The following is a 27460-nucleotide window of genomic DNA, read 5'->3' on the forward strand; positions in this document are numbered from 1 at the left end:
AATGTTGGTTTACCAACCTTTGCAAGGTTTGTAATTAGATTAAAAAACAGTTGTTAGAGACACATATACATACCTCAGTTCAAAGCATTCGGCCCAGACAAACGACTCTTTCAAGACATTAAATAATAAAATTGCAAATGCAAACCTTGACTCAACATCCCAAAATTGTATTATGACTAGGAACGCATACCCGTTTAGCCCCGCCCTCCCAAACCCCCCCCCCCCCTATATTCCCTGGCTTCTCCCCTCCCCCTCTTTCCAGGCTTTGCCTCCCTCTTTCCCACCTTCTCTCCAGGGAAACGTTTTTGTTTGTTTGTTTGTTGCCACGTAACACACAAGCGACATTTCGGTTTAAGGACGACTTTATTTACCAAACTAGTCTCTACATTATATCATTTGACAATAAATAACATCGATGGTCGACACCGAAAAATTTTGCATTTTAATCGAAATTCATTTTGTAACTGATATTGATTGATGTACCATCCACAATTAAAATTTAAATTTTTTTAATATTTCACATTGTTATTTACAATTATAAATAACATTTGTGACGTGGTATCCAGAATTGAACTGAAGCAGAGGAAACTTCAATTCTACTTTGCGTCGGTTAATATTCTAAATTATATAAATGCAATCAAACAAATAATCTGAGTGTAGGAATAGGGGAAAAACCTCAGTGATAAAATAAACAAGTTTTCTGGAAAAATAGCTTTTAGTTGTGCTTCATCTACCATTCTATTTCAACTTTTCTGTCAGCCATAATAATATGAAAAGGTACACGGATCCAAAAACTTTGTTAAGAAGAATAAACTGAAATCTCGGCCGTGGCGAGATAGTATCAAAGTTACTTATTTCTTCTATGAAATATTTGACTCATTCTTGTCGGAAGATTTATCTAGTGTTAACAAATACATGCACCGGAAGGAGACATCCTGAATTCCTTAACAAGGAAGGAAAATTATGACCAATGAATGCCTAACGATCTTGAGTTAAATCTAAATATTATTTCCCGATCTTTACACGCTTTATCTTGTTTTCACGACCTCGTTCAAACTGTTGCATTTAATTTGTAAAAATTTGGTTACATTATCCACGCCTTAATAAATTTATCATCTTTATCATCTTAATCAAATAAAGAATTTCTCGGCGCAATTACATTTAATAGAAGCGAGATAGAATTTTTCATGAAAATAAAGCTCTGTTCATTGCTTTTACGTGATCTACCGTATATCTTTGCAACAAAAACCGAGGAAAGGTACCTCACGTGATCGTTATCTGATTGGTTTTTCACTTGCATCCGATTGGCTGAGTTGCCAGCGCATGTCTTCTTTTCTTTTCTTTCATTTCAATCAATAAGACAAGAAGGCTAGAAAAACAGAAATTGAAAACAAATACTATGTGCACGGTATACCAATGCAAACGACTGCTCAGATTGAAAGAAAACCACACCTTTTCTACCTCTCATATATTCTCACTTCATCCAAATCCGAAATACTATTTTCAGAGCTATAAGGATTTTTTTTTTGTTTCCTTCATAAAACGACAAACCCTTAAATTGTGGGTAACATTTTGTTAACACAACTTTAAGTATTTCATCCTCTGGTTACTCTCTGGTTACTCTCACCCTCAGTACAATTTTGTTACGTAAAAGATGTCCAGCGGTAGACGTAACTGCTCCAACCTCCTCCTTCCTCGCCTGGTTCATTTTCAGCTCCTACAGAAAAAAGCACTTGAAGTCACGGGACAAGACAAGACAAGACAAGACAACTTTATTTTTCCAGGGTAGCCCAGTCAGCTGCAAGGCTGGTATCCTTAGGGGCCCTGGGTTCAATAAAAATTACATATAAACATTTACAATAAGATTACAAGGTTAGGTAAAATTTGCTAAAATTTACAAAAGGGGAGAAAAAAATCAGATAAAATGTCCTTTAAGAAGGCGTTTAAAAATTGCTAGAGAACTTGCCTCTTTGATTCTGCTTGGCAGTGAGTTAAAAGCTAAACGCCCTGAATTTTTAAAAGTTCGCCCCCCAAGAACAAGATTTGTTTTATTTGGGTGAATATTTCTCCTCTGCCTAGTGTTGTAATTGTGTACATCATTGTTTACCTTAAAATAGTTTTTTAAGTATATAGGAACGAAATTCCATAAACATTTATATACTAAAATACATTTGTGTATTTTTCGCAGTGTTTCTAAATCTGAGAATCTGTTTCTAAATCTGAGAATCTGTTTCTAAATCTGGACGAGAAGGATTAAACCTTTAACTTCCACGCCTGACCAAAACAGAATTTCTCCTTACAATATGTATATCCAATATCAAGGAGACAAGTGGTAAGAATAGAGTAAAATATCAATTAGAAGATTATTAGTAGATCCACAGCCAAATTCTCCAAACTAACAGCAGAAGAATAGCACGGCAGACATAAAGGAGAATTACCACCGAGATCTAGGGAGTGAAAGGGTAACCTTCCTCGCATTTCGGCTTCTGATTGTTCGGTGCAAAGTGTGACTTGTCGCTCTCAGAAAAAAACGACGATTGAAAACAGCATCAGTTATTTTTACGGGTTCAAACAAAGAACTAGCTTTGCTTCCGTGTTTCAACCCTTGTCGTATGAAGGCACGGTCAAGAATGAAACAGGTCGTAAAACGTGTGCATTGTAAACCGTATATGTGATGCGGACGAGCCTGATTTGGAGATGCAAAAGCTTTGGTATAAATTCATTTTTAAAGTGACTTCATGTATCCACATCATACCTCGCGCAAGTTGAACTATCAATTCCTTCTCGTCCTGACTGAGCTTCAACATGGTGGTGAGGACTGGAACTAAGTGTTCCCGTTCATTCGGACGACACTTAAGGAACTGTAATATGACATTCTTCATATACTCTAAGTTTGCAGACTCTTTCTCTCGCTCCTGGTTTCTTTCGAGTCTTGAAAACAGAATTAAAAGTAACGAATTCATAAGTAACGACAAAGACAATAACTATAACGAGAGGGAGGAGATGGAGAGGAAAGTAACAAGGTTACATTCACCATCCACCTCACGCTTCGTTGTCCACTAATTCCAGGTCGAAATTGATTTGGATCGTTGGATTTTTCAGTATCTAACATGCTGGTTTGAGGCAAGAAAGTTATGACGGTATGGCATAGGAGCTAATAAAAGGAGTGAAACAAAAGTCTTCACCGCAATTCAACTTAAACACTCGGACTCTAACGGTTTATTTCAATACCTTCTTATCTCTTCCTTTAACACCTTCGCCTGCTCTGACAGTCTCATGGAATTCGCTTCACTCTCACGCAATAACTAAAGAAAAAAAATTAGACTCTGAATTTCATTCTTAACAGGATCTTCAGGACAATTCGTCACCAACACGTTAGCATTGACCGCTGTCCCAGCAGAACATCTTGAATAAGAAATTAAGATGACTGAAGAGGACGAATTACAAAATACATCGAAAGAATAAGAAACCATTCCCAGTTTTCCTTATCTGGTAGAGTACTATTCGGAGTATAACTGTTCTTGAAAACGGAGATTCTTTCCTCATTGGCTTTCTGTCCACACATATCCAGCGAAAACAGTCAACGAAACTGCATCTTATAAAAACATTATGCAAAGTGCACATAACTGCGGATGCTCTTAAGCTGTGTTCGAGTGGACTGATTAAAAAGGATGACGTCACAATTAACACAAACGGCGCAAATATGGAAGTAAAGGCAGGTAATTCATTTTTGATCAACCCCCTCCCCCCCCCCCCAATACCCCCTGCTCCATCACTGTCGAATGCTTTTCCATCAAAGACAGTAGCGTTTTCTAGATGTCTGAAGACGATGTATATTCACCACATCAAGAACATGGACAAGAAACCAACGGGTTAAACTATCTTCGATTTCAAAAACATGATAGGATGTTTCCCAACACAACCATTCTAGTGGTAATTCAGAGTACAAAACGAACCAAACAAGATCTCAATAAACACTGTGTTACCTCGGTCAGATGTTCCACTTTCTTGTTAGCAGTTGCAATGTTCGAGAGTAGCAGATTTTCGTCCAGGGGAGGACCTCTCAGTGCTAAAACGAGAAAAAGAGCCACAAGAACAAAAATCATTAGTTTTGATCTTTTAAACGCAGATTTCCAACATATTTGTGTGCACAAAAGTTTTGATTTTTTCTATAGTACCTACCTTCATCTCTTGGAGAAGTAGGAGTAGTCGGAGACGTTGGAGAAAGGATCTTCTCAAGAGTTGAGGCGATGGTCGGTGTCACTGGAGTGGTAGGAGAAGAATTGACCTAGAAAAAAATTAAAAGTCTTCTTTTTTTCACACACATCACACTACGTCTCACAACAATGGGTCAAACTTGGCTGAGTGATGCTGTGTCCAATTTGCGCAACAGATTTTCTTTTCTTTTTTCATGGACAATTTAATTCGATAAAATGTAAAGAATTTACCTTGGCATGTCCCTTTTTCCTAATCATGTAACCGACGTGCGTTTTTGAGCACGGAGAATTGTCCAGGAATTTGTAGAAAGTTTCAGGAGATTAAATTGTACTCTAAGAAGTTTATTTTGAAAAGATTCATATATAATTTAACGTAGTCTTGTGGCTAAGACAATTTGCTCTTTCAAAATAAAGTTTTTCTGTCGTGTTACTCTAAGTCAAGAAATAGCAAACGGAGCAACACATCTTTCAAAGCGCACTCACCCTTGGCGCTGAGTCGGTTTCTGCCAACTCACTCTGATCCATGCCCTGTACAGAGGAGTAGGGCAAAATCAATCAATAATTTATTTTGAAAAGGCATAGACACTCAGACAACAAAATCATCACACCCACCTCCCCAGGCCGCCGCTCCTCCGTTGCCCTTTGCAGCGCGAGGTCTGGTGGTGAGCGAGACCTCACAATTGACTGCTGGGACTGTTGTTGTTTTTCCTGTTGTAACCTGCTTAACTTGCTCTCAGCTTCAGTCAATTTCTGCTGCACGCTTGCTAACTGGGCTCGATGTTCTCCTTCGATAACTTCAAGTTTTTCCTTCGAAGCGGAAAAAAATAATATTAGACAAGCAGTTCATCACCCGACATTTATTCCATCAAAAGCATCGTTTCGGATAAGCCTCTTCCGAGAAAATTATCGTACTAGACTCCTGATTAGACAGTTGAATTAAAAAAAAACGAACTTCTTGGAATTTCTACTAGAACTTCCAAACTTTCGCATGGAAAATAAAAGACCTCAACACAAAAAGACTTTCTTAAAACCACGGCATACCATCACCACAAAACCGCTTCATAGTACAATGTTCCTCTCGACTACAAGCTGACATTAGAATTGAGCTCTTAACCACCTAATAAAAATAGCACTTACAAGGTAGAGTAATCGTTATTGTGAATATGTCTTAGTTATCTTGACTGCTGGCTTGAAAAACCTAACCTGTCTATACAGGCTACCCTGGCTACCTATGCTCTGCCGGCAGCACATGATAAGCAAAGTGTAATCTCGAGATTCCTCAGCAATACAATGTAGAACACAACAAAGCATCGTGCGTTCGTAGTCGCAAACAATGTTATCCAAAAAAAAATCTCCGAAAAATAATCGGCCAGAACACCACGAAACGGTAAGGCAGTACCACTACGCGTTTGTCGTGCATACTAAATGTAAGTGAGCTTAAATTTAAAAATGTCAGAGTGCACGTCACGCCCGGTTTTCTTCTAAATCTTCTATGTAAGTGAGCTTACAAATTTAAAAAATGTCAGAGTGCACGTCACGCCCGGTTTTCTTCTAAATCCTTTACACCCTAACATCGGTATGTATATTCTTCATACTGTTCTTTATAAATTTCCTGAGGTGCTTAGAAGGAGAATTTGTTTAACAATCGACAGCTTCTTAAGTTGGTGATCATTTCTTTTATTCTCGTGGCCTTACGATGTAATTTAGGGGGTGATATTGTGAGGAGAAATTAAATACTGGTCACTCTTAGGGATTTAGGGTTAAAACAAACCTTGAATGTGGCGGCGACAGACTCGTTCTGGAGGGTCATGTGTCTTATCGCAGCCAGATGCTCCTCGTTTGTGTTGCTTCGCTCAGACTTCAGCCGTTCAAACCTGCACGATCACGAAACGAAAAAAATCATCCGTTAACAACCACTGCTGGATGGTGCCACTCTAAACAAGTTGCATTACCCAGACCATAAAAAACGTTATTCATCAGTGTTCCGAACAGGGAAACAATTGCAGGTAAAGATAAGTTTTGTTTATCGCGAACAAAGGACAGCAAAGATGTTTTGACTGTACTTCGCGATTCCCTTTTTTTTTCTGGCTCCACTGAGCACTGTTTTTTAAGTACTTTAGTATCACTTAATAAGGGCGTTAACACTGGTTGTCAGACTGTCAGCCCCCAATCGAGTTATAGGATTCTCTTGGGTCACAGGAATACCAACAGAGCCAAAGGAAAAGTAACAACTAAACTATCACTCGTGTGTTCCATGTGCTATGCACCACTGACCTATCTTTCCAATGGGCCTCTTTGTTATCGATATCTTGTATCAACTTGCTGTGTCGAGCCGTTAGTCGCTCGTGCTCGCCTTCCAGTTCGTCATATTCGCTTTGGAGCATACTATATTTGTCGCTTGAGGAGCAACAGGAAAAATGAGCATGATCAGTTGAGTTTAAATAATCCAAACAGACGTAAAATGAAATAATGTGAGTCAAAAACATAACACATAGAATCAGGACTGGCTGCATCTCTCCCTTACTTGGCTTCCTGCAACTTGCTTTTCAACTGTTCAATGCCTTGTTCTAAACGAGTCCTGAAAATCAAATGGGGAAAGTGAATTGAACTGAAACAAAGGGATCCATATCAATAGTACAATTACGCACCTACCCCTCCCCTGACCCAACATCAACCCTATCTTGTCGTCAGTTGACTGTTGTTGGATTAGTGGAGGGGTAGGTGTGCTGTTGCTCATATATTATCATTAATCCGAACAAAGTTTGACACACACCTCTCAGAGTTCTCAAGTTCAGGAGGCTGGGGTGCAGGTTTGGTTTTCTGCTGTTTAAGAACACTGTGAACACGAGTCTGCAACGGAAAAACAAGAAAGCGTACCAAAACTTTAACTGTTGATAACAAAAAAAAAGGAATAAAATTCTTCTTATTAAAAAAGAAGAACGTGGTTTTTTCCTAATTACTCCACTCCGTGATTGGTCTAAAAACCTGCTAATCAAGGGCAAACTAAGGCTTTAGCCACTCGCGTTTTCCCGCGTTTCGAGTTCTGGCCGGTTTTGCTTTTATCTACATCATCTCCTCGTTTGCCATTGCAATCACTTTAGTTTTGATATTATGAAGAACATACACAAAAATTGCGCACTCGCGCTTTCCTGCGCTCGGAGTTGTAACTGATCCGTCGGGATATCTACCTCTCTTACCACCTCCCTTTAGTTTTGACAACACGACAAATGCACGAACCAGCTGGTCACTCGCGTTTTATTGTGCTCCGAGCAGTTTGCTCGTTTTTACTTGCACTTCTCATCGGCTTTTTGTGATATTTCAATTGTTCTGATCATCCGTCACAATTACTATTGTTTTATTTCAAACGACCACCGATCACAAGGCATTCGTAACTTCTCGATCAACTATGTCAACTACTTACCTTGTAACTTTCAAACTCAGCCCGCGTGGCTTCGTGGGCCAGTTTGGAACTCTCCCACTCTGCTTTCACTTTGGACAATTTACCTTCCAAAGTTTCCACAGCTCGCCTGTTGCTATCCGTTGAAGAACGAAGCTGTGGAAAAAAATAACATTGATTTCTGAGCTTATTTGACGAGCAAATTATGCTTTAAATTTTCGTTTTTTCTACCTGTTTTCCTTTCCTGTTTACTAACAATTTCTGTTCTTCTTTACCTTTAAAAGGTACACTTACTTGCTCTTGGTAGCTTTGGCTTTCGGCCGTAAGAGAGGACAATTCAACCTGTAAAATCACGCAAATTAAAAACGATAATACATTAAATATATAATGTACTATATATATATCATGTACTATATATCACTCGCAAAAAGTAAGCCGGATTCACTCCATCTCCAAATACAGAAAATTCCATAACTTTCCCAGCCCTTTTCGAGGACTTTCTGATTTTTAACATGATCTACAACCAAGAAATTGCTTCCAAAATAGTATGGTGACACTCATGAAATGAATCGGTTTTTTTTTAGATGTTCTCAAAAATAGCATATTTACTCATTTTCCATTCCAACAATTATTGTAATCAAATTCCCTGACTTTCTAGGCCAGGAAAATGATACTATTTAATTCCAGGACCTTTTGGATGTTCCATGAACCCCGACACATGAATTGCTTAAATCTTTTACCAAAGTGAAATTCACATAGTTTTTAACCTTGTATTGCTCTGCCTCTTGAGTGGCGGATTCCAACTGTCCTTTCAATTGTGACTCAATCACCTCTTGTTCTACAATCTACAATTTAAAGGTTACAATTGGTGAACTCATTTAAAGTGTGCGAATGTTGCCCATGCTGTCCATACCTGGAATTTATTACAATAAGCTGTGTCACGCAAGGCAGCGTCACGTCACATTATTCTGGAATAAGTAACGCTACACCAGGTCGTGCTAATGTCTGTAGGTAGGGGTAATCGCACATTAAAAAAATCGTTTCCTTTGTTGGAAAACCAGCAGATTTTAAGCGGAAACTAGGAGAGACGTTCAAGAAAAGTATATTTTAACGTCAACTAGCATTATCATACCATTACTACCTTGCCCTGCATTTTTAATCAAAACTTCCTTTTTCGGGGGAACGGGGAGGGGAGAGGGCTTATTTAAGAGGGGGTTGGGGGCTCCTTGGCAGCTCGAAGCGCTATAGGGGAACCTTATTGGAAACAAGGCGTTCGACCGAGCGTTCACGAAAAGTAGGAACAAGGGAACAAAATGAGATCCTCTCCTAGGCCTTAGGAAGTACTCGCACCTGCTTTTTGGCCTCTGCAAGCTCTTTCTTCGTTTTCACCAGCATGCCTTTCATTTTCAGGGCTCTCTCCTCGGCTTGTTGCCGTTGATTGTCGACCATGTCTGCAACCAACACAAAAGTTCATTGATATGAAGTGGTGTAGAATCCTACGCTATGACGGAGCATTAAGACAGCAAGTGGAAGAGGGAAGACAAGGTCAAATCTAGCCAAGCAAATAACTTAACCCTTACCTCGCAAAAGTGATTAACATGAAACTTCTCCCTATAATATGCATCCATTACCCGGCAGAGAGGTAGTGAGAATTGTAAAACGTATCAGGTAAAATTTACTATCGTGATCTAACACCAGATTTTCATAACTTATTTACAAGGAAATGTGTAGCAGCTAGAGGCGAGACTTAACAATCAGATCTTGGAAGTTAAAAGATTAAGGTGTCTTGGAATGGCGTGTTTCAGCTAGCTGTTCATCTAAATAAGTTTTTTTTCCTTTCACTCACCGATCTGAGTTTTAAAGTCATCTGCTCTTTTATCCACTCGAGAAACTTCCTCCAGTGAATCTTGTAAAGCCTTTTCTTTTTCGGAGAGTTTGTTCTGCAGCGCTTCCAGGGATTTCTGATAGTCCTCCATCTCTAAGCTCATCAGGCTGCTCTGGTTGGCTTCCTGCATTTTTTAACAAAAAATAGTTCAGGAATAAACGAGGGAAACCTGACTCTACAACTCAGTAATCCAAGGGAAGGCAAACCAATGAATTAATTTGTAGAATTATAGAAATAATAATATATGTATACTAGTATAGACATATGAACCAACAATCGGCGACAAAATTGTTGACACATTGACGTTTTCAACCCCCTAACTTTTCAAATTATCTCTTTTGTCCTTGTTAAGTTAACCTGTTCACCCCCACCCAACCCCCCCCCTTCCAAAAACAATGTTGTATCGTGATTCCATGAACTTTTAGCAGCATATATTGAATACATACAGCAACATTGAATAGGGAAAGGGGGTTTAGTCAATGATTTGGAGTGCGGTATAAACAGAAGTGTTATTCTACACATAAATAGGACTCTTCAAACATGATGTGTCTGCTCATTTTGACGTTGATTGTAGTGATGGCCTGTCTCACCAGAGAGTTCTGTAGTTCACCGGTAACGCATCGTAGCGCAGAATTCAAAGGTTTGCAATTCAATTTATTCTGGAGCCTCGGTTTTTTGCTTTTTCCCAAGCTCTTGACCAAAAGAATAACATCTCTCTGTTGTTCTACTACCGAGTTCAAAATGTACTTTCTGCTAATTACAATTAAATCCTTTTTTGTTTCTTCAGGTAACTTAGAAATATAGGGATGTTGAGCAGAGATTCGAAACTTATTTTTCCTTCGGCTTTTGTCTTATATTAGGTGAAAATTTTCGATATTTTCATGTTGATTAAGTACTTTTTTCCTATCCCTTTGTTCCTTGTAGTTTCATAGATATCTCAGGAACATGTTACTCATTAACCCTTTAACTCCCAGCAGTGACCAAAACAGAATTTCTCCTTACAACATCAATACAATATCAAGAAGACAAGTGATGAGAATAAAGAAAAATTATAATTGGGGGATCATTAGTTGGTCCAATGCCAAATTCTTCAAACTAACATCACAAGAGCTATATGACAGACAGTAAGGAGAATTACTAATGGTTAATATTCACACAACTTCACACCTTTTCTGCAGCCTCCAATTGTCGTTTAGTTGTTTCCAGTTGATTTTTTGTCTCCTCGTGCCGTCTCCGTTCTTCTGTTAAACCTTCATCAGTCTTTTCCAATTTATTTAAAAGCTGGAAACAACAAACATACAAAGTGATATAGCACAAAACAGTGAAATCCAGTTTACACGCAGTGTGTACCTATTTCGATTACCTTATGCAGAGACCTGACGATCAAAACACTTTTAAAATTAAACAAACCTCTGAGTTCTCTTTATTGATTTGTTCCAACTCCTTGGAGGTATTACTGAGCTTCTTTTCGAGGTCAGAAATTTCTTGCTTACTTTTACTGCTATCAGTCTTTAACAACTGCGGGGGAGAAATGGACAAGATTATATGAATGTGCTGATACTAGCACGCGCTATAAGCTTACAGATTTCCAAAAATAAAAAAAAAGAATGCACGGTCACGGGTCGATCAACAAAATCATAATTACCTCAGCTTCTCTAAGACACTCCTGGATTTGAATGTTAAGCTTTTCTTGTTCTGCTTTGGAATCGGTACGTTCCCTCTCCACAACCTGCAAAATTGACCACCGAATTTTACCTATAATTCGAAAAGTGAGAAGGCTAAAGATCCCGTGAAACACTCCCGAAAAGAACTCACCTTAAGCAGCGATTCATAATTTTTGTTCAAACTTTCATTCTCAGCTGACAGTTTTTCGGCCTCTAGGCGAACATTAGCCAGTTCTTGCACAACCTGCGTCATGTGATCGGATGAGCCGGCCGCCCTGTATTTAAGTTGACAACGTATTAATAAATGTTGTCTTCTTTGGGATCAAATTTTCACATTAACCTTTTAAACCCTTGGAGAGACCAGCATCTAATTTCTCCTCACCATAATACAACTGAATCATTCATTAAGATCATGAGAATAAAGGAAATGATCGCCGACCTAAGAAGCTTTGATCATTAAACAAATTCTCCTTGTCAGTACCAAAGGAAAGGTAAAGAGAAGACTATGGAGAATATTGATGCTGATGTTAGGATGTAAAGGGCTAAGCATTGCACAATAGTCCATTTTTTATTACTAATGTTAACGAGCTTTTTCCGAAGCTAAGTTGGTGGAAAAGCTCGAAGCTACTCGGAAAATTATCGGCAAGACAATTTTGTTGCATCAGGGGAGTAGGTGACGGAAATTGGCATAAAACATAAAGGAATTACGCTACTTAAAACCTCAGAGGTGACGGAACGGGATTCCTCCTGACGACATAAGTACATTTTTATAGCGGAAAAGTAATGAGAAGAAAGAAAACGATCCATTACGAGATATTTGTTTGATTTTAAAACAAAATTCTCAGAACTAAATGTATGTAAGGTAAATAGTGCGAAATTGATATTAAGAATTTGGCAACAAAAGGGTTCAACGCTGTACAAAGTCTGGGGATTGCTGATTTAAGCTAGCTTTGACTCTCTCGAAAAACTGCACTTATCAGCTCGCGATTCTGATAATGAAGTTTTTGACACTTCGATACATAGACTGTTCTGAGGACAAACGAGAATTGAGAATGGGTCCACTTACTTGGATTTTTCTGTTTCCAGTTCCTCTTGAACTTTAGTTAGCTGGGTTTGCAGTTCCTGAAGTGCAAGTTGCGTAACAACATGTCAGTCATTTCGAATATACCAATCATCGAATTAGGGACCGGTCATTGTTCATCGCCCGGGGTCGGGGGGAAGAGGGAGAAGGGGAATTTTGGTTGTGTTACATTATCTCCCTCCTCCTATGGTTCTGTAATATTCTTATGATTCCTCATTAGCAGTTAATTGGCAGTCAGTTTTCTAATGTCCCCCTTAATACTCTGTTGACGACGACTGGTCCCCCTCTGTTTCCCTGAAAACTATGTGACCCAATTCTCTCCCTTCTCCCCAGGCCAAAAAGTAAAGACTGGCTCTAAATAATTAATATTTAAGGCAGATAAAAGACGCAGTTCTCTGGCTAAAAAATTTTTGACCAAAGAAAAGCCTCTTAACTTAAATAATGACTTTAATACTGGTTTCTCTTCTATTTTTCCTGTTTACCTGATATTCGTTAGTTTGCTTGAGCGTTTCTTCTTGCTGCTCAACAAACTTGGCGTTCAACGTCTGCGCGTCTTCTTTCAGATCTTCTATTGTGGAGGTCAGTTCGTCTTTTTCGTCCTTCCACTAAACGAACGCAAAAAGAAAAAAAAAACATCAACAAACAAGTGGTTGTTGAGCTAACCCTTTACACCTTAACATCAGTATGTATATTCTCCACACTGTTCTCTATGCAGTTTCTTAAATGACGAAAAGGAGAATATGTTTAACGATCAAGAGCTTCTTAAGTTGGTGATGTTTTTACCTTATTGTCGTTACTTTAATGTTTGATTCAGGAATGATATTGGATGGAAAAATCATGTGCGTTTTCACCCTTAGGAGTCAGAGGGTGAATCTCGCCTGACTTTGCTCGACTGATTTCAAGGATGACAAGATGTTGACGCAGTTAATAATAATAAGATAATAATAAGCGATAAGCGAGAGAAAAGGTGGAATTTTCTGTCTGCTACTAGAAAGCGAATGTAAAATAAAACTGCGCTGAGATCCAAACCTGCTTCTTGTAATTCTCCAGTTCTTTTTTGGCTTTGATGGCGACTTGCTTCAGTTTGTTCAACTTATCATCTTTTTCCTTATTCTCGCGCGCTAGTGTTTCTACAAAACAAAGAAGAATTACAAAGCTGGGCATTGACCAAAAAAAAAATTGTACCACAAATTTTGCCACAGATTAAGTCATGAGATTTCCGTACGATTACTCGAATCGTCTGGATACTCTCGAAAAGTTTGCAAGCAATCGGAACGATTACGGATGGCCAGAACGATCGATACGTCCGAAATCATCCGGATAGAACTTTGTTCACAAACATGGTTAACATATAATCGCCCCATAGAGAACAACTTTCAATTGAGTGTCTAAAGTAATGCGGAGTTGATTTGCTTTCACTTAACTTCGCTATATGATCGGTCCAGAAAACTCGCACCATCTTCTCAACCAATAAGGTGCAAACTAAAAACCATCGCGACTTGATCATCCCCGTTTTCTCGCGCTTCAAGTAGTTTGCTTGTTTTCATTTTGCTTTCTCACTGGCTGATGATAATATAAACCTTGTTCTGATTGGTCGCTGCGATCACTTTGGTATTACTTTTTTGACACTCAGTTGAAAGCTTCTCTGGTCTCAATCTTCCTGCATAAGGCAATCAAGATGATCCAGTTGATCATATGGATATCAAGCTTTGATAACATACCACGAGCCTCTACGGTGGTTTTTAATTCCTTCTGAAGTTCTTCTATCCTATTCGTAACCTGACACGCCTCTTCAGCTCCAGATTCCATCTCGCTGCTCATGCGCACAATGGCGTTTTGCACCTTCTCGACTTCAGTTTGCTTCTCGCTCAGTTGAACCTGAAGATTTTTTATTTCCAAAGCCTTCCCTTCGAGTTCTGCATTCAACGTTTGAACACTAGACTCAAGGGACAAGATTTTGCTCGTACTTTCCTCATTGACCATTTGATATTTCTGAATTTCTCCCTCTCTCCGATCAATTGCCTCATTTTTAACGCTAAGTTCATTTTCAAGTTCGCTTATTTTCAACAGCTGTGTTTCCAGTTTTGATTCCACATCGGTAAGGCAATGCTCTTTTTCCTCGATCAACGATTTCAATTGTTGCAATTCCTCCTCCTTTAGCAGAAATTCTTTATCTACAGAAGCAGTTTGCTTTTCAAATGCATCCATCTTTTTCTTAAACTTTCTCTCAATCTCCTCCTTTGAGGAAAGATTTTCGTTGAGAAATTCGATCTTCTCGCACAACTCTTTCTTTTCTGACCTAAGTTTCTCGCTTTCTTGTTCCCTTTCCAAAACAGATTGCGTGAGTTTCTCGTTGCACTCCTGTAATACCCTGATTTCGTTATCCTTGGAAGCGGTTGTTTCGTTAAAATCCATAAGATTATTCTCTTGCATCTGCAAATCTTGTTTAAGAGCAACAATCGTTTCATTGTTCAGTTGACAAGTCTTCTCAACGTCCACTTTCTCCTCTTTGTTTGAAATGATCTGTTCTTCCAACGAACTTACTTTCAACCTCAAATCCTCTTCGACACGTAAATGTTCTTGTAATTTCAGCTCGTATTCATTTTTATCCTTCTCTTTATCCTGCAAATTCGATTCGATATTTTTTACCTGCAATTTCAAACTTTGCACCTCTTCAGAAAGTGTAACATTCAATTCCTTAGAGCCCGCTAATTCCATGGTGGTTTGTTCGAGTTTTGCATTCAAACTGTCGACAAACTCTTGGAAATTCTCCAATTCTTTTTCCTTCCTACTGAGATTTTCCCTGCAGTCATTGATTTCCGTCTCCTTCGACTGAAGGCTTTCGTTCAGTTCCTCAAAACTTGAATTGAGAGCCACAAATTCCTCTGTTTGTTTTGCTAATCCGTCACTGCATTTCTTCCGCTCTTCCAGCTCGTTATTCAACCCCTTTACTTTTTCTTGTGATTTCTGTAAGTTCTGCTTTAGCTGTTTCACAGCCTTCACAGCTTTCTTAAACTCTTCTTCTTTGCTTCCGAGTTTCTCTGAAACACTGCGGAAACTTTCGTTAACAGCTTCCAACTCATTCTTGTTTTGGTCGAGACTCGTTGATAACTCTACTATCTGGGCATCTTTCTCCTGTAAAGTATTATTCAATTTTTCGATGGTTGTGGCTAGCGCTTCCTTTTCGCTATTTAGTCTTTGTATCTTCTCACTAAGTTCACCAACAGACTCACCCATGGTCTCCTTTTCCAGATTAAAATCATTCAGTCGCAATTTCAACTCTGTAAGTTCGTTATCCTTCAAAGCAAGCGTTTCTTTCAGTGCGCTAAGTTCTGGGTTGAGTTTTTCCAATTCTTTTTTATTTTCTTCGAGTTCACATAAAGCCTCAGTTAGTTCACTCCCTTTTTCTTCAAAAGACGTGTTCAGCGTGTGGACAGTTTCCTTCAAGTTTTGATTATCCTACAAAGGGAAAAAGATCAATTTTAATTAACAATTGGTTCATATGTCAGCGTGCGTTCATCGAGATATGAAGCACGCGGGAAGTTTGGAGAGCACGAAAGATGCGTAAGAGTTGCTCGAGGCGTAGCTGACGTCACGAGCGTGCACAATAGGAATATGAAGCACGCTCGCGCAATTGAATTTGATTAGACAAAGTTACTAGCTATGTTATAAAACTCTCTGAGTCAGGACAAAAATCTATAATGTAAAGAAATTTGTTTTCGAAGGCTAAATAAGCTTGGATTTTAAAAGATGCTGCTGCGAATACCTCATTAACCCTTTACATCCTTACACTAATATCTACATTCTCAATACTCCTCTGTCTAAATTTGCTTTGGTACTGACAGGGAGAATTTGTCTAACAATCAAAGCATTTTACGATGGCCATGATTTTCTTTATTCTCATGATCTTGGTGAATGATTTAGCAGTGTAACTGAAATGAGAAATTAAAGGCGGGTAACTCTTGGAATTTAAAGAGTTAAACTCTATACTTACCAAGAGCATGACATGTCAAAACGTTGTTCAATTCTAATCACATATACTGAAGTTCTGGTCTGTTAAAAACTACCTATTTTAGACGATAACCTTAACCGCAAGCAGAAAAATGTCAATGGCGTAGAACAATGAAAATGTGGATCGTTTTCGTCACGTAACCCTTCAAGAGTGCGTGACATAGGACAATGTTGTGTGGCTCACCTGCTGTAATCCGCTGTTGATTTCTTGTAGCTCAGAAAGCTGCTGATAATGGAGCGATTCTGTGGACAATTGACCTGACTGTATTTCAGCTAATCTTCCTGATAAATCCTGAAAATCCAAGAGAAAAAAAAGCCTCTTAAAAGTCTTAACAATTTTGACCTTTAGTTTTCATTACACCGAACTACCTTTTGTTGATTTGTTTTCCAGACGAAGTATCACGCAACAGACGAAAAGGAAAAACAAATAAAAATTCAAAGGATTTATTGTAAACTCGTTATTGTAAAAAACGATGGATAAAACGTAGAGGATAAGGGAAGACAAGGACAAGAAAATTCTACTTCCGGTGGCTGCAAAAGTATGAAGATTTTGGAAACGAAAGAAACTGAAAGCTGAAGGCATTTGTTATATCTTTAAAGAAATATTTCGTTATCAATCATAGAACCAAACTAACATGGTTCTTTACAAAAAACCAAACCATGCGGGAAGGAAACATATTGACAGGGAGAAAGGAACTTTGAGGATACAGAGGATTGAGGCAGATAGAAAATAAAGAAAATTTCACCACTCTGATTTTAAAGCAGACGTGATAAGTGAAATGGCTTGGTAGACTTGGGAAAACTTGGGAAAACACGAAAACTTGTTGCGAGTCGACATAAAAATAAAGTATATGTTGTTGCTGAAACAACAATGCTAAAATGTGTCATGAAGTGAAAGTCCAGTGATCTGAGTATAAATTCATTTTCACTGTACCTTGTGTTCCTTCGACAGCGCGTCGAATTGTACGTGAAGATCCTCCAACTCTTCGTGTACTTGTTCAATGTAATCGTTCAACTCCTGCAATAAAATAAACATCGTGTTATGACCGGCTTTGTTAGGAAAAACAGAGGCATTTCACAAAGGTTGTTTGAAGACATTTCGTGAAGTAGAAATATACAAAAACCTGAGAACGAAAAACTGTTTGCAATCAAACAACAGCAAGGGAAAGAGAAATTGTGGGTTTAGAAGAATAAACCTCAAGCGTCGGATAACACGACCCTGTTTGCTGGTGACGAGGAAAAATATTTACATTTCCGTACAGGTATGAATAACCAAGGCAGACAAAAAACAACAGCTACAGCCGCAACTTAAGGAGTAGGGCCTCGCAGTATGTGGTCTTTTTGATCACAAGACAAAAATACGATTTTCTAACATAACGATGTCAACGAAACTGGATCAGTGCGTAGGATTCTTCTTTATCGCTTTAAAAATCTAGTCAAGAAATGGTGTTAAATTACAGACCAGCGTGATATAGTTTCACTGAATATCAAATGCACAGGCCTCCACAAACGACTGTCGATGTTAAGAAAATATGATAAAAAAAGTTGTTCTTCGTTTTGTTACGTGCGTGGATCACGAAAATAATCCGAGTCCCACCAAACGATCGAACCCCAGACCTTCGGATATTACGGTTCAGTATTATTCCGAAATTAAATTCTAGGTGTAATTCTGAATAATCCTTGTAGAAACAAAAGGGAAGGTAAATTTGACACTGATTAAAATCACTCTTGATGGCTTCGTGATGGCAGTGGCTAAGGGTACATTGAACATACTAAAAACTTGCTGTACGAAATACTGTACAACGTACCCGAAAAACTGAAAACAAGAAGTACCTTGGAACCTTCTCTTTCAATAAAATTTAGTTTGTTTCAGAGAAATTTTTCACCATACAATGACCACACTCGCAAAAAAATAAAGAGCGTGACAGTAGATAATTTGATATGCTCGAATAAATTATGTGTGATTGACAGTTCACTACCAATTCATCAGTCACGAAATCCAGTTAAAAAATTGTTCCCCCATATCTAGTTTACATCTATACCTTCTTCTCTCTCAATTCATCGTTGTATTTAGCTTGTAGATCGTCTTGCGTTCTAAAGAGCTCTTCAATCTCCGTTTCTTGAAGCTGAAAAGAGGAAAAAGAAAGGTTACGAAGATTGGCCGATGCAAATGTTTGACGTGGCGCGGCGCAAGTTTATCAAAAAGACATCTGTAAAGTATAGTTTCAACAACAAAGAATTGAGATTATCGATAATAAAAGCTGTAAAAAGAATTGGGAATAATATCACAATATATTATCTGAATGCTGATATCATAAAAATAAACCTCGAAAAATCGATCACACGTACGACTTCAAAATTTATGTTACTTTTAAATTTCAGGAAGAGACACAAACAGCTTTAATGAATAAACAATGTGAATTTACTTCGCCGAAGGCTGGACTAATCCTCACAATCATAGCAATCTGTTAATGGAATGATTAAAGGAAAGCGTAACGCTAAATAAGTAACAGACGAATGTCAGTAAATACGTTGCAAGCGAATTCAAGTAAACGATCACAACAAGTTTAAAGAATAACACTTGCGTGTGCAAAATCATCCAAACAATGGACATACCTTTACGAGAAGAAACGAAACACGCTCGAAATAATGCGCAAAGTTGTCAAAGAATAAAATTTTTCGCGAGTAACTTTACTGCCACACGATTTGAATTAGATGTCTTGAACAAATAACGATATGCAAATTTCTACGTTGGACTTTTTTGTTTCCCGATTGTCTTTCAAAACTCCAGCGCGACGGGATGTATAAATTACCGCCGGGAAAAAATAAAGTATAAACCAGGGATGAATATAGTATGATGCGTTGTAATTTGTGAGCCAAAACAAGGCGAAATACGCAAACATAAACATTCAGCATCGCTTCTGGTCTAGCCACGAAGTAACAGTAAGTTAGACCTTAGTCTCGTGGTGAAATATCACATCTGCACGCTTTAACAGAATCAAATCGATGAAAAAACAAATATACAAGTTAGGCAAAATCCACCTCTTCCAAAATCAGTCGTCACAATCCTCTGAAAAAGGACACTATGTTTCTCATGTTTTTCATTGTATAAACATAACCGTTGCTAAGTAAGCCTTCATAAAAACGCCGCAGGTACCTGTAGTTGTGACAGTTTTAATTCACGCTAAAAAAGGAAGGCTTTCACTTCAAACTGAAAGCGATCAAAGTAGGATTTTATCACAGCATCAGTATATTTTTAAGCAAAGATGTGATGAAAGGAAAGTAAAATATTTTGAAAAACATTTCAGCTATATTGTTTAATAACAACTCGTAATGAAACAACTTTCATTTGACCTGCGGATGAAAATCAAGCAAAGAATTGATCATCGCAGGTGAGCTGCAATTTCTTTAGCAGAAAAGACGGCTGAAAAAATTCAATCTTTGATGGGATTCAAACTCGTGTCTCCCCGATAGTAATTTGGCGCTTCTACGAACTGACTTGTAGCCGCACGAAGACACATTTTAGAGGGTTCTTCTGTCACTTAGAGGAACTTAATAAAAATCTTAATGAAATATATTTCATTTGTGGGCCACTGCCAATGTACCTCAGATGGTAGTAGCGTGGTGATACTGTAAGGAGGGGTTAGATGATTGTCACTAAAACGGGGGTTAAAGAGATAAAAAAAAAAGTTACTCTAGAATTTATAACATGGGTACTTACAGATTTCTCGTCGTTTGCCGCCTTCAACTCCTTTGAAAGTTGTTGAGTTTTGCTCTCTAACTCTTGAATTACTCGCCGTGAATCCTGCAATGAAACAACACAACACGGATGTCAACAACCCAGATGAATTCTCACGTTAGAGGTCAAAACCAAAAACAAAGAGAGAGCAAGTGAGTGTTGGAGATAATTTAACTACAGAACTACCGTTTTCCTCACTTGCGTTTTTCAGGCTAACGGTGGAAAGCACAAGGCAAGCGCGAAGGGCGAGCCGCGCGCGAGACGACGCGCTCTACGTCTCGCGCGCGACTCGTTCAAGCTCTCGCACGTTACTCGTCCCTGAAGCTTTCCTCTACTTGCCTAAAGTGTAACACATTACTTCTGTTTTCCAGAAAAAACGCGCGTAACAAACCTCTAACTTGGCATTAAGTTTTGTATGTTGTTCTTCGGTCAGTTTCAAAGATTGCTGTAGTTGTTCCTTGTCATTCTTAGCAAAATCCACCTGCCGACGCAGGTCCTAATAGAGAGAAAGAAATGATACTGGTTATACTTCGACGAGTAATGATATTTTGCAGCTCTGTAAACACCATCACAAAATTTACCCAAAAGATCCCATCGAACAACTATGCAACTGCTGCCGAGCGAACGAGTCAACAGCAGAGCAACCTAATCTGTGATAAGCGCGAGAAATACTTCGCTTTAAAAAAAAACGTTTGCCGCTCGTTTGGCAGTTCAGTAGTTCGAAAAAGTTCGTTCAGTTCGCGGGAAAAGTTCTCGAGACAACCGACGATTGGTTAATTTTTGCGGTCGAATGAACGGGTGTCCTAAATTCGCTTTGATTGGTCGGCAAATGCCTCCTCACCCAATCAAAAACATTCTTGTATAATAACTACGGAAGCTTACATGACTGCTATACATTAAAAGAAATCAAAGAAAAAAATCAAGTACAACCTTGACACTTAAATTTGCTCATACCATATATGGTTACCAAGAAAAAATAAGCCAAAAAAATAACAATTGAATCGTTACCCAGCACCAAGAGAAGGTTACACTTCTACTCATACCAGAACTGAAGTAAGCAAAACCCTCATTTTAAACAGCAAAAGAACCCCAAAAATGAATGTTAGCAAAGTAATAGAAAGAGTGCCGTGACAGGAAAGAGATGTTGGCAAATATTATGAAAGGAGGCTTAAAAGCTTATATTTCGCAGTAACGAAATATAATTACAAATGGTAAAACGATCACGGTATCGTGAATTTTTGCAGAGAGAAGGAAACACTGATACTAAAAGCCATGTCTAGACGTAAATGAATGAATGACGATGAAAAAATAATTTTTGAGGTAAATGTGTTGCAGAAATAATAAAAAAGCAATGAATTTTCACAAGAAAATTTTCGTTGGACTCTGACATGAGTGTGTGAAGCACAAACTGGCGCTTGTTAGCAGCAGATTAAATGAAAACAGAAATTACCATTAGTTTATTCGAGCGAGAAGCTAGCGCTAAACAGAACGTTGCATGAGGCCAAGATATATTTTTATGTCACAGCCCTCTTGAATTCCTTAGGATTTATGTGTGTTGAAATCTTCCGCTCACACACAACCTTAACGATTCAAAATGGCTGCCATTGCATCAATAACTTCCCAGAAGAAGCGATGAAAAGCCCAGAATGAGCTGTGGCACGCATGCGTTGGTTAAAAAGACCAGTACCGTAGTCATGCACTGCTCCTGGATAAAGTTGTCTTGAAGAGCAATCAGTTCGGACAGAAGAATACTCTTTTCTTCAGAGACAGACGATAGTTGAGTAGAAAACCCCTGAAAAACGATATTCAGTGTGGCGTCACTAATAAGTCTGTCAATCAAACACGGGCCGGGGTGATTATCAGTGCGTGCGCACTGATCATCCTCGACCCCAGTGCCCAGTGTCTCATGCTCTTCCTTAGTATATGCTTTGGGAAAATTTCCCCACGTTTCAAAAGAGAAACCAGTCGTTCATTCGTGCTCATGTCAGAGTCCTCTACTTTGCGCTTGAGTCAAAGACCGATGACAACAAAGGAAAATCTCTCAAAGAGACCACGATAACTCAAAGAAATTATTTCAAGGGCAGGTAAACGAAAAAGTTCAAGTCGCAATTTGTTTTGTATATGAATGGTCGAGAAAGTAGCACTGACTGGTTTTCTAGACCAATCACTGAGTGCTAAGGTAAGGCGAATACAACTGAAACTTTATTTCCCTTCTCCTCCATTCTAGTTTCTTTTACTCACACCTCTATCGACAAACCTTTTCCATAACTCAAACTCAGGAAGCCAGGTTTAGTTTTGATATTAGAAAGACGTTAACACAGCTTGGGAGCAGGTCCTCATTAATAGCGCTGCAGGACACGCATTTCTCCGCCCTTGGGAAGACTTGAAACGAGTGGGGGAGGGGTTTGCCAGCATTTGACCCTTTGTGCTGCGACCTTTCGCAAGCTTGCGCTGCTCAATGCCTCAGATTTTCCTGCAGGCGAAGAAACGTTTTAACCGAAGCGCTTAATCTCAGAGCCTGCTTCCAGGCTACGTTGAAGATCGCGTAAGTAGAAAGAAAAGTTGGAAAAATTATATCTCTTGTAAAGAGAAAAAAATTAGACTTGATTTTTCATTTGAACTTTTCCCTGAGCACTTCTCTTTTCCATAGAGCACGTAAGACACAGAAGGGCTCTGGGGCCGAGAGTGTGCTCGTGGTCCTAGATGAGAGTGAACACGCATGCGTTGTAAGAAAAGAACGACGACAGTCATGGAGGATTGTTAAAGTTAGATTAGTTATTTCAAGCTGATCAGCAGCAGCGCATCTTAGGTCAACAGACATTTAAACAATTTTTATTGATTGACAGTTCTTGGAATTATTATACCATAGAACTGGCTGATTTTTCATAGACGTTGCATGCACTAAATGATCGCATTAGTCAGAGGGACTGTGTGTAGTAGGTTCTAAGGCATATTTCAGACGCGCAACAGTTACAGGGTCACTCTGGTCCGGGCTTCTGTTGGAATCTACTAAATTTACACACTCACAGACCATCAAAGCGCAAAATATGAATTAATATCGGACCAAGACGATAAGTTTCAAACAATTCCAGCGCAGCCGGGTACCTCATAGAAGTGGTAAGCACTCGAGGTAAGGTGTTTTGCTAACAGACATGTATGGTAAAGCTGCGGAAATCTCTGGTATGACTGTGACCAGGGATGTGTGTTATAAGTGTGTTATTCGGCGGTTTAACTGGTTGACTCTGTAGTATGGCGGAGAGACTGTACAGGCAATATCAATGCATCAGTGTGTGGCGGACGAAAATGTTTAGCAGCTAGAGGGGAGAATTAACTGTCAGATCTTGGACGTTAAAGGGTTAAACTTCCCTCAGAGTTATGAAAATTACACCCTTCATTGGACAGAAGAGAATCAACTTTACCTCTTGGGCTTCTTCTGCATTTTGCAACTCACTTCGTAGCTTCTTATTGTGGCTTTCAAGGGATATATTTTCCTCTGACAAAGCCGTCAACTGTTTCTCTAAATCCTGCGTAAAAAATCATGGCTTTCAGCTCAAACTCACAGACGAAACAATTTACTGTCGTTAGCAAGGCCATGGACAATATTTTTACCTTGAGGCTTTCTTCAGCTTTCGTCAGCTTCTCTTGCGCGACAATGATGCTCTCTTCCAGTGCTTCTTTTTCCTTCGATGCAGTCTCAAGTTTTTCAGTTAAATCCTACAACCAAACAGAAACAAATCTCAGTCTGGAGGCAGTAGTTGCTTTTCACTCAAGATACGGCCACACTAGCTAATAAAAGCCGTTACCTAGCAGTGGAGGCAGGGGATAATGGGTTTTATCCACGCTTAATGCACACATTTAATTTCCAACAGATCAGAATGGAGCGAGTGAGTGACTGAGTAACTGAATTTTAGGTCCATACTTTAACCTCATAGCACGACAGACGTCATACCATGAGGTAAAAAAGTACTCTTCCTATGACGTCTGAAGTCCCTGATCGGTGTAGTAATTCTGATTGACAGCTACTCGGTTTTACATTCCCGCGCAAGTGATAACCAATCACAGACCTCACGCAACTCCCGTGTAGCTACATCATCATGAAACGTTTGCTTATATAACACATGAAGATATAAGTCCGTATTTGCGAATCGTACCTTCATTTTCTGTTCATACGCTTGAACTTTCTCTTCAAAGGTTTCAGAAACGTTTTCAGCGGCAGTCGCCTGCTCTTGGAAGGCGGCGAGCTTCATTTCAAGTTCCTGAATCATACAGAACATAAAATATATTATCCAAATGGAAATTCCAGTTTTTTTTACCCACATTAGGGCATATGCCGAAGGAACAGAATCATCTGTAACACTGCGACATAACGTGACAGAATAAGATCAGACACTACGGCATCAGGGGGTTTAAAGAAAGAATATTGCTGTGGGAGAATGGTAACAGGAGATACTTTCCACTCCTGAATAACATATATTTCAGGCCATCGAACGTACTGGCCGTAGAGTTCTCTGAACTCCGAAGCCAAGTTAAGACCTTATCATGGTTTGTCGGGATTGAAATTGCGCATACTAACTCAACAATACTAACACCATGTCTGTCAAAACATACTTGACCTACTCAACGACTCTCTTAACCCCTAACTACCTAACATCAGTAAGCAAAGTCTCTATACTGTCCTCTACACATTTCCTAAGGTGCCGATAAGGAGAATTTGTTTGACAATCAGAAGATTCCTAAATTAATGATCATTTCTCTTAATTCATGATCTTTACATTTGATTCAAGGGTGATACTGTGAGGAGAAATTAGACGCCAATCACTCAGGCATTCAATTCACCATACATTCTTTATACTGTTGGACACCTCCAATAGAAAAATTATTCGCGTAACCCTTATGAACAGGCTTCCTCGGCTGAATGAAAAGACAGATGACACCCTTTGTCGACCAAAGCAAGAAACTGCTTGTTATCTCAGCACATTATCTTCTGATTTAGATCTTAAGTCTCAAACCATTTTCACCCATTACCCAGCAAATACGTAATGAGAATACACAAAATCATCACAAATAGTGTTATCTGGATAACACCAGATCGAACTCCCTCTTCTTTTTCATATGCAAACGTATAGCAGCTAGAAGAGAGAATTGCAGTTCTGATCGTGACAGTTAACTGGTTACATTGAAGAGTTACGAGTTAGTCATACTGACCTGTTTTTCTTGCAGTGCTGTGTGAAGTTCGTCTTCCATCTCCGCAGCTTTACTTTGTATTAATCTCAATTCCTCTTCTTTCTGCAACAAGCACTGCTCCAGCTCCTGCGAGATTATTCAATCGGAAAAGATCAGGGAGCACTAATTATTACATGAAAACATGGGCGAAAAAGCACCTAGCAGTTCTCCAAGCTGGCCTCCCACAACGCGTCGCAATTTTATCCAAGTTTATACGCAAAATTTTTCTTTCCACCACTTTCACTTAGTTCCATTCCTACAGTTGTGGTTAGAAATGATGTCTTGACTTGCGGTTAATTCCCTCTATGGTTTATGGCAAAGCAAATGGCCACATCATCTCCCGAAGAATAAAACAACGCAACTAGACTTACACAATGTCGACGAAATTCTATGGTCAATAGTGGCCTTTGTTTGTGATCACAACATGGTCAATTTAAAATGCCTTACAAAGACTACAGTGTGAATTTCATGGCGACTACAAATCATTTTCAAGGTTAAATAATAATATCTGATTGATAAACGTTCAATTTGAAGGAGAAGTACACGACGAGCGGCGTGTTTCTCTGCACATTCGGTTGCCATAGAATTGAACAGTCCAGATACTAATCAAAAAGATTTTTAAATGCTGTATTATTTATAAATCAGCCGTTCAACAAATCTGGTTCTTGAACACTGAATGGTCAGTTGACCACTGCTCTCATCCGGACAATTAAACCATACGATCAACCTGGGGGGGATCCAGGATTAAACAAGGGGGGTTCCAGGAGATTTTAAAAAATTAGGTCTTCGAAAACATGATTTCCAGCGTTTTGAGGGATATTTCGGAGATTCGACTAAACCAATCCTGGATCCGCCCTAGATCAACTACTAATCTTAGGTTGAAACCGTTTCCTGCAACAACTTTTTTTTATGTTTTTACCACGCTAGCGGCAAATCAATTAACATTGTGCATTAGCAATTACGTTTCTCGTTTCCTCCACTTTTTGCCTCATTAAGACTCTGCTAGAATCAAAGGTGAAAAAATTACTAGCGACGCTATCACCGGTTACCTTGTTCATGCTCTCTCCGTTTCTCGTCATCTCCTCCAAAGACAAAATCTTACTCTGTAAATGTTCTTGATTCTGATTGCTTTCCTGAAGACTTCTGTTTTGTTCCTAGTTGTAGGAAATATGTTAGTGTCACTCAAACGAGAGCCAACAGTAGCCCAAGAAATGTCTCTATTGTGGTGGTAACACACACTAAATAAATCAATATGCAGGAACTGTGAAAAAAATTATAAATATATGTTTTTTACCGGGCAAGAGGTCCGTATGGGAAAAAAATTTTACTTAAAACCGATGGCACATTATTTGTTTTAACTAGATCGGTAAATACTTTTATTTTATTTTTTTTCTGCTTTTTCACCTTTTTTCCGCTCTGCCGCGAACGGCACGTAGCGAAATTCCGGACCGAGGTCCGCATACTTTAATTAAGAATTTGTTCATGCTTAGCGTGCGTATATCGAGTTCTGGATGCACGCGGGAAGTTTGGAGAGCAAGAAAAATACGTAAGAGCAACTCTAGCTTTTTGAGTGCTCTCCAAACTTCCCAAATGCATCCATAACTCGATATACGCACAGCTAAAAGCATGAGCAAATTCTTTTATAACAGAGCGACAATGAACAAAAAATGCTCACGTCAACTTAATTACGCACGGGCGTGCGTAAATAAAGATTTTGTTCGTAGCGGCTCAATAAGACTTACATAGGGCAAGCACGCGCGCTATGTTATAAAGTTGGATTGGTTACGAGCGCGTGATTAGCCAATCAGGTTCGAAGATTTAAGATTCCTGCCAGTTGAGATGTTTAAGAAAAAATAATAACAATCATCTCACTTGATATTTGCTCTCGGTATCATGGAGCATTTTCTCTAAGCTCTCCACCATGCCTTGAAGCTTGCTATCCTCTGATGAGGAACTCTTAATCTGCTCCCAGAGTTCCTGAAAAATTAAAAAGAAGAGAGAATGAATAAATTATTACATAAATACGTAAAGCCCTGTTTTTTCAAAAATAAAAACAACTTCGCCATATTTGATTGGTCAAAAAAGTTTTTTTAACACTTCTGATGCGTTCTGAAATTTTCCAGCGTATCGACAAAAAGACTACTTTACAGTTTCAACGTTTCTTACAAATCTTAAACTTTGTGTGCGTTTTGGTAGCAGTAACGCTAGGGTTTTTTTCCAACGTTTACTGAGTGAAAATGATC

At 38.9% G+C, this 27460-nt stretch overlaps 1 protein-coding gene across 9 annotated transcripts in view; it reads right to left on the reverse strand.

The window, feature by feature from the left end:
• Nucleotides 1-344: 344 nt before the first annotated feature.
• The window catches only part of LOC113685091 (uncharacterized), a 45994-nt gene continuing 18878 nt past the window's right edge, over nucleotides 345-27460 (reverse strand). For 4 of the 9 annotated variants that reach the window (XM_089208769.1, XM_089208772.1, XM_089208768.1 and 1 more), the window contains 36 exons: nucleotides 27090-27194; nucleotides 26267-26371; nucleotides 25200-25304; nucleotides 24146-24250; nucleotides 23604-23708; nucleotides 23414-23518; nucleotides 21682-21786; nucleotides 20386-20490; nucleotides 19977-20060; nucleotides 18298-18381; nucleotides 17190-17273; nucleotides 16440-16547; nucleotides 13966-15703; nucleotides 13274-13374; nucleotides 12727-12849; nucleotides 12230-12285; nucleotides 11315-11438; nucleotides 11145-11228; nucleotides 10910-11017; nucleotides 10667-10780; nucleotides 9461-9623; nucleotides 8965-9065; nucleotides 8382-8459; nucleotides 7909-7956; nucleotides 7639-7770; nucleotides 6991-7067; nucleotides 6742-6795; nucleotides 6492-6614; nucleotides 5989-6091; nucleotides 4830-5024; nucleotides 4701-4745; nucleotides 4183-4288; nucleotides 3987-4069; nucleotides 3232-3305; nucleotides 2756-2931; nucleotides 345-1717 (listed from right to left, as the gene is read on the reverse strand). In XM_089208769.1, coding sequence (XP_089064895.1) covers nucleotides 1644-1717; nucleotides 2756-2931; nucleotides 3232-3305; nucleotides 3987-4069; nucleotides 4183-4288; nucleotides 4701-4745; nucleotides 4830-5024; nucleotides 5989-6091; nucleotides 6492-6614; nucleotides 6742-6795; nucleotides 6991-7067; nucleotides 7639-7770; nucleotides 7909-7956; nucleotides 8382-8459; nucleotides 8965-9065; nucleotides 9461-9623; nucleotides 10667-10780; nucleotides 10910-11017; nucleotides 11145-11228; nucleotides 11315-11438; nucleotides 12230-12285; nucleotides 12727-12849; nucleotides 13274-13374; nucleotides 13966-15703; nucleotides 16440-16547; nucleotides 17190-17273; nucleotides 18298-18381; nucleotides 19977-20060; nucleotides 20386-20490; nucleotides 21682-21786; nucleotides 23414-23518; nucleotides 23604-23708; nucleotides 24146-24250; nucleotides 25200-25304; nucleotides 26267-26371; nucleotides 27090-27194 — 5280 coding nt within the window. In that variant the 3' untranslated portion in view covers nucleotides 345-1643. The remainder of the gene's footprint in view (nucleotides 1718-2755; nucleotides 2932-3231; nucleotides 3306-3986; nucleotides 4070-4182; nucleotides 4289-4700; nucleotides 4746-4829; nucleotides 5025-5988; nucleotides 6092-6491; nucleotides 6615-6741; nucleotides 6796-6990; nucleotides 7068-7638; nucleotides 7771-7908; nucleotides 7957-8381; nucleotides 8460-8964; nucleotides 9066-9460; nucleotides 9624-10666; nucleotides 10781-10909; nucleotides 11018-11144; nucleotides 11229-11314; nucleotides 11439-12229; nucleotides 12286-12726; nucleotides 12850-13273; nucleotides 13375-13965; nucleotides 15704-16439; nucleotides 16548-17189; nucleotides 17274-18297; nucleotides 18382-19976; nucleotides 20061-20385; nucleotides 20491-21681; nucleotides 21787-23413; nucleotides 23519-23603; nucleotides 23709-24145; nucleotides 24251-25199; nucleotides 25305-26266; nucleotides 26372-27089; nucleotides 27195-27460) is intronic. The other 5 variants (XM_089208771.1, XM_089208773.1, XM_089208770.1 and 2 more) reach the window with 2 other exon arrangements.

This window comes from Pocillopora damicornis, chromosome 6 (assembly GCF_964200805.1).
Source record: "Pocillopora damicornis chromosome 6, jaPocDami1.2, whole genome shotgun sequence".
In the NCBI taxonomy this organism is placed as follows: Eukaryota; Metazoa; Cnidaria; class Anthozoa; order Scleractinia; family Pocilloporidae; genus Pocillopora; species Pocillopora damicornis.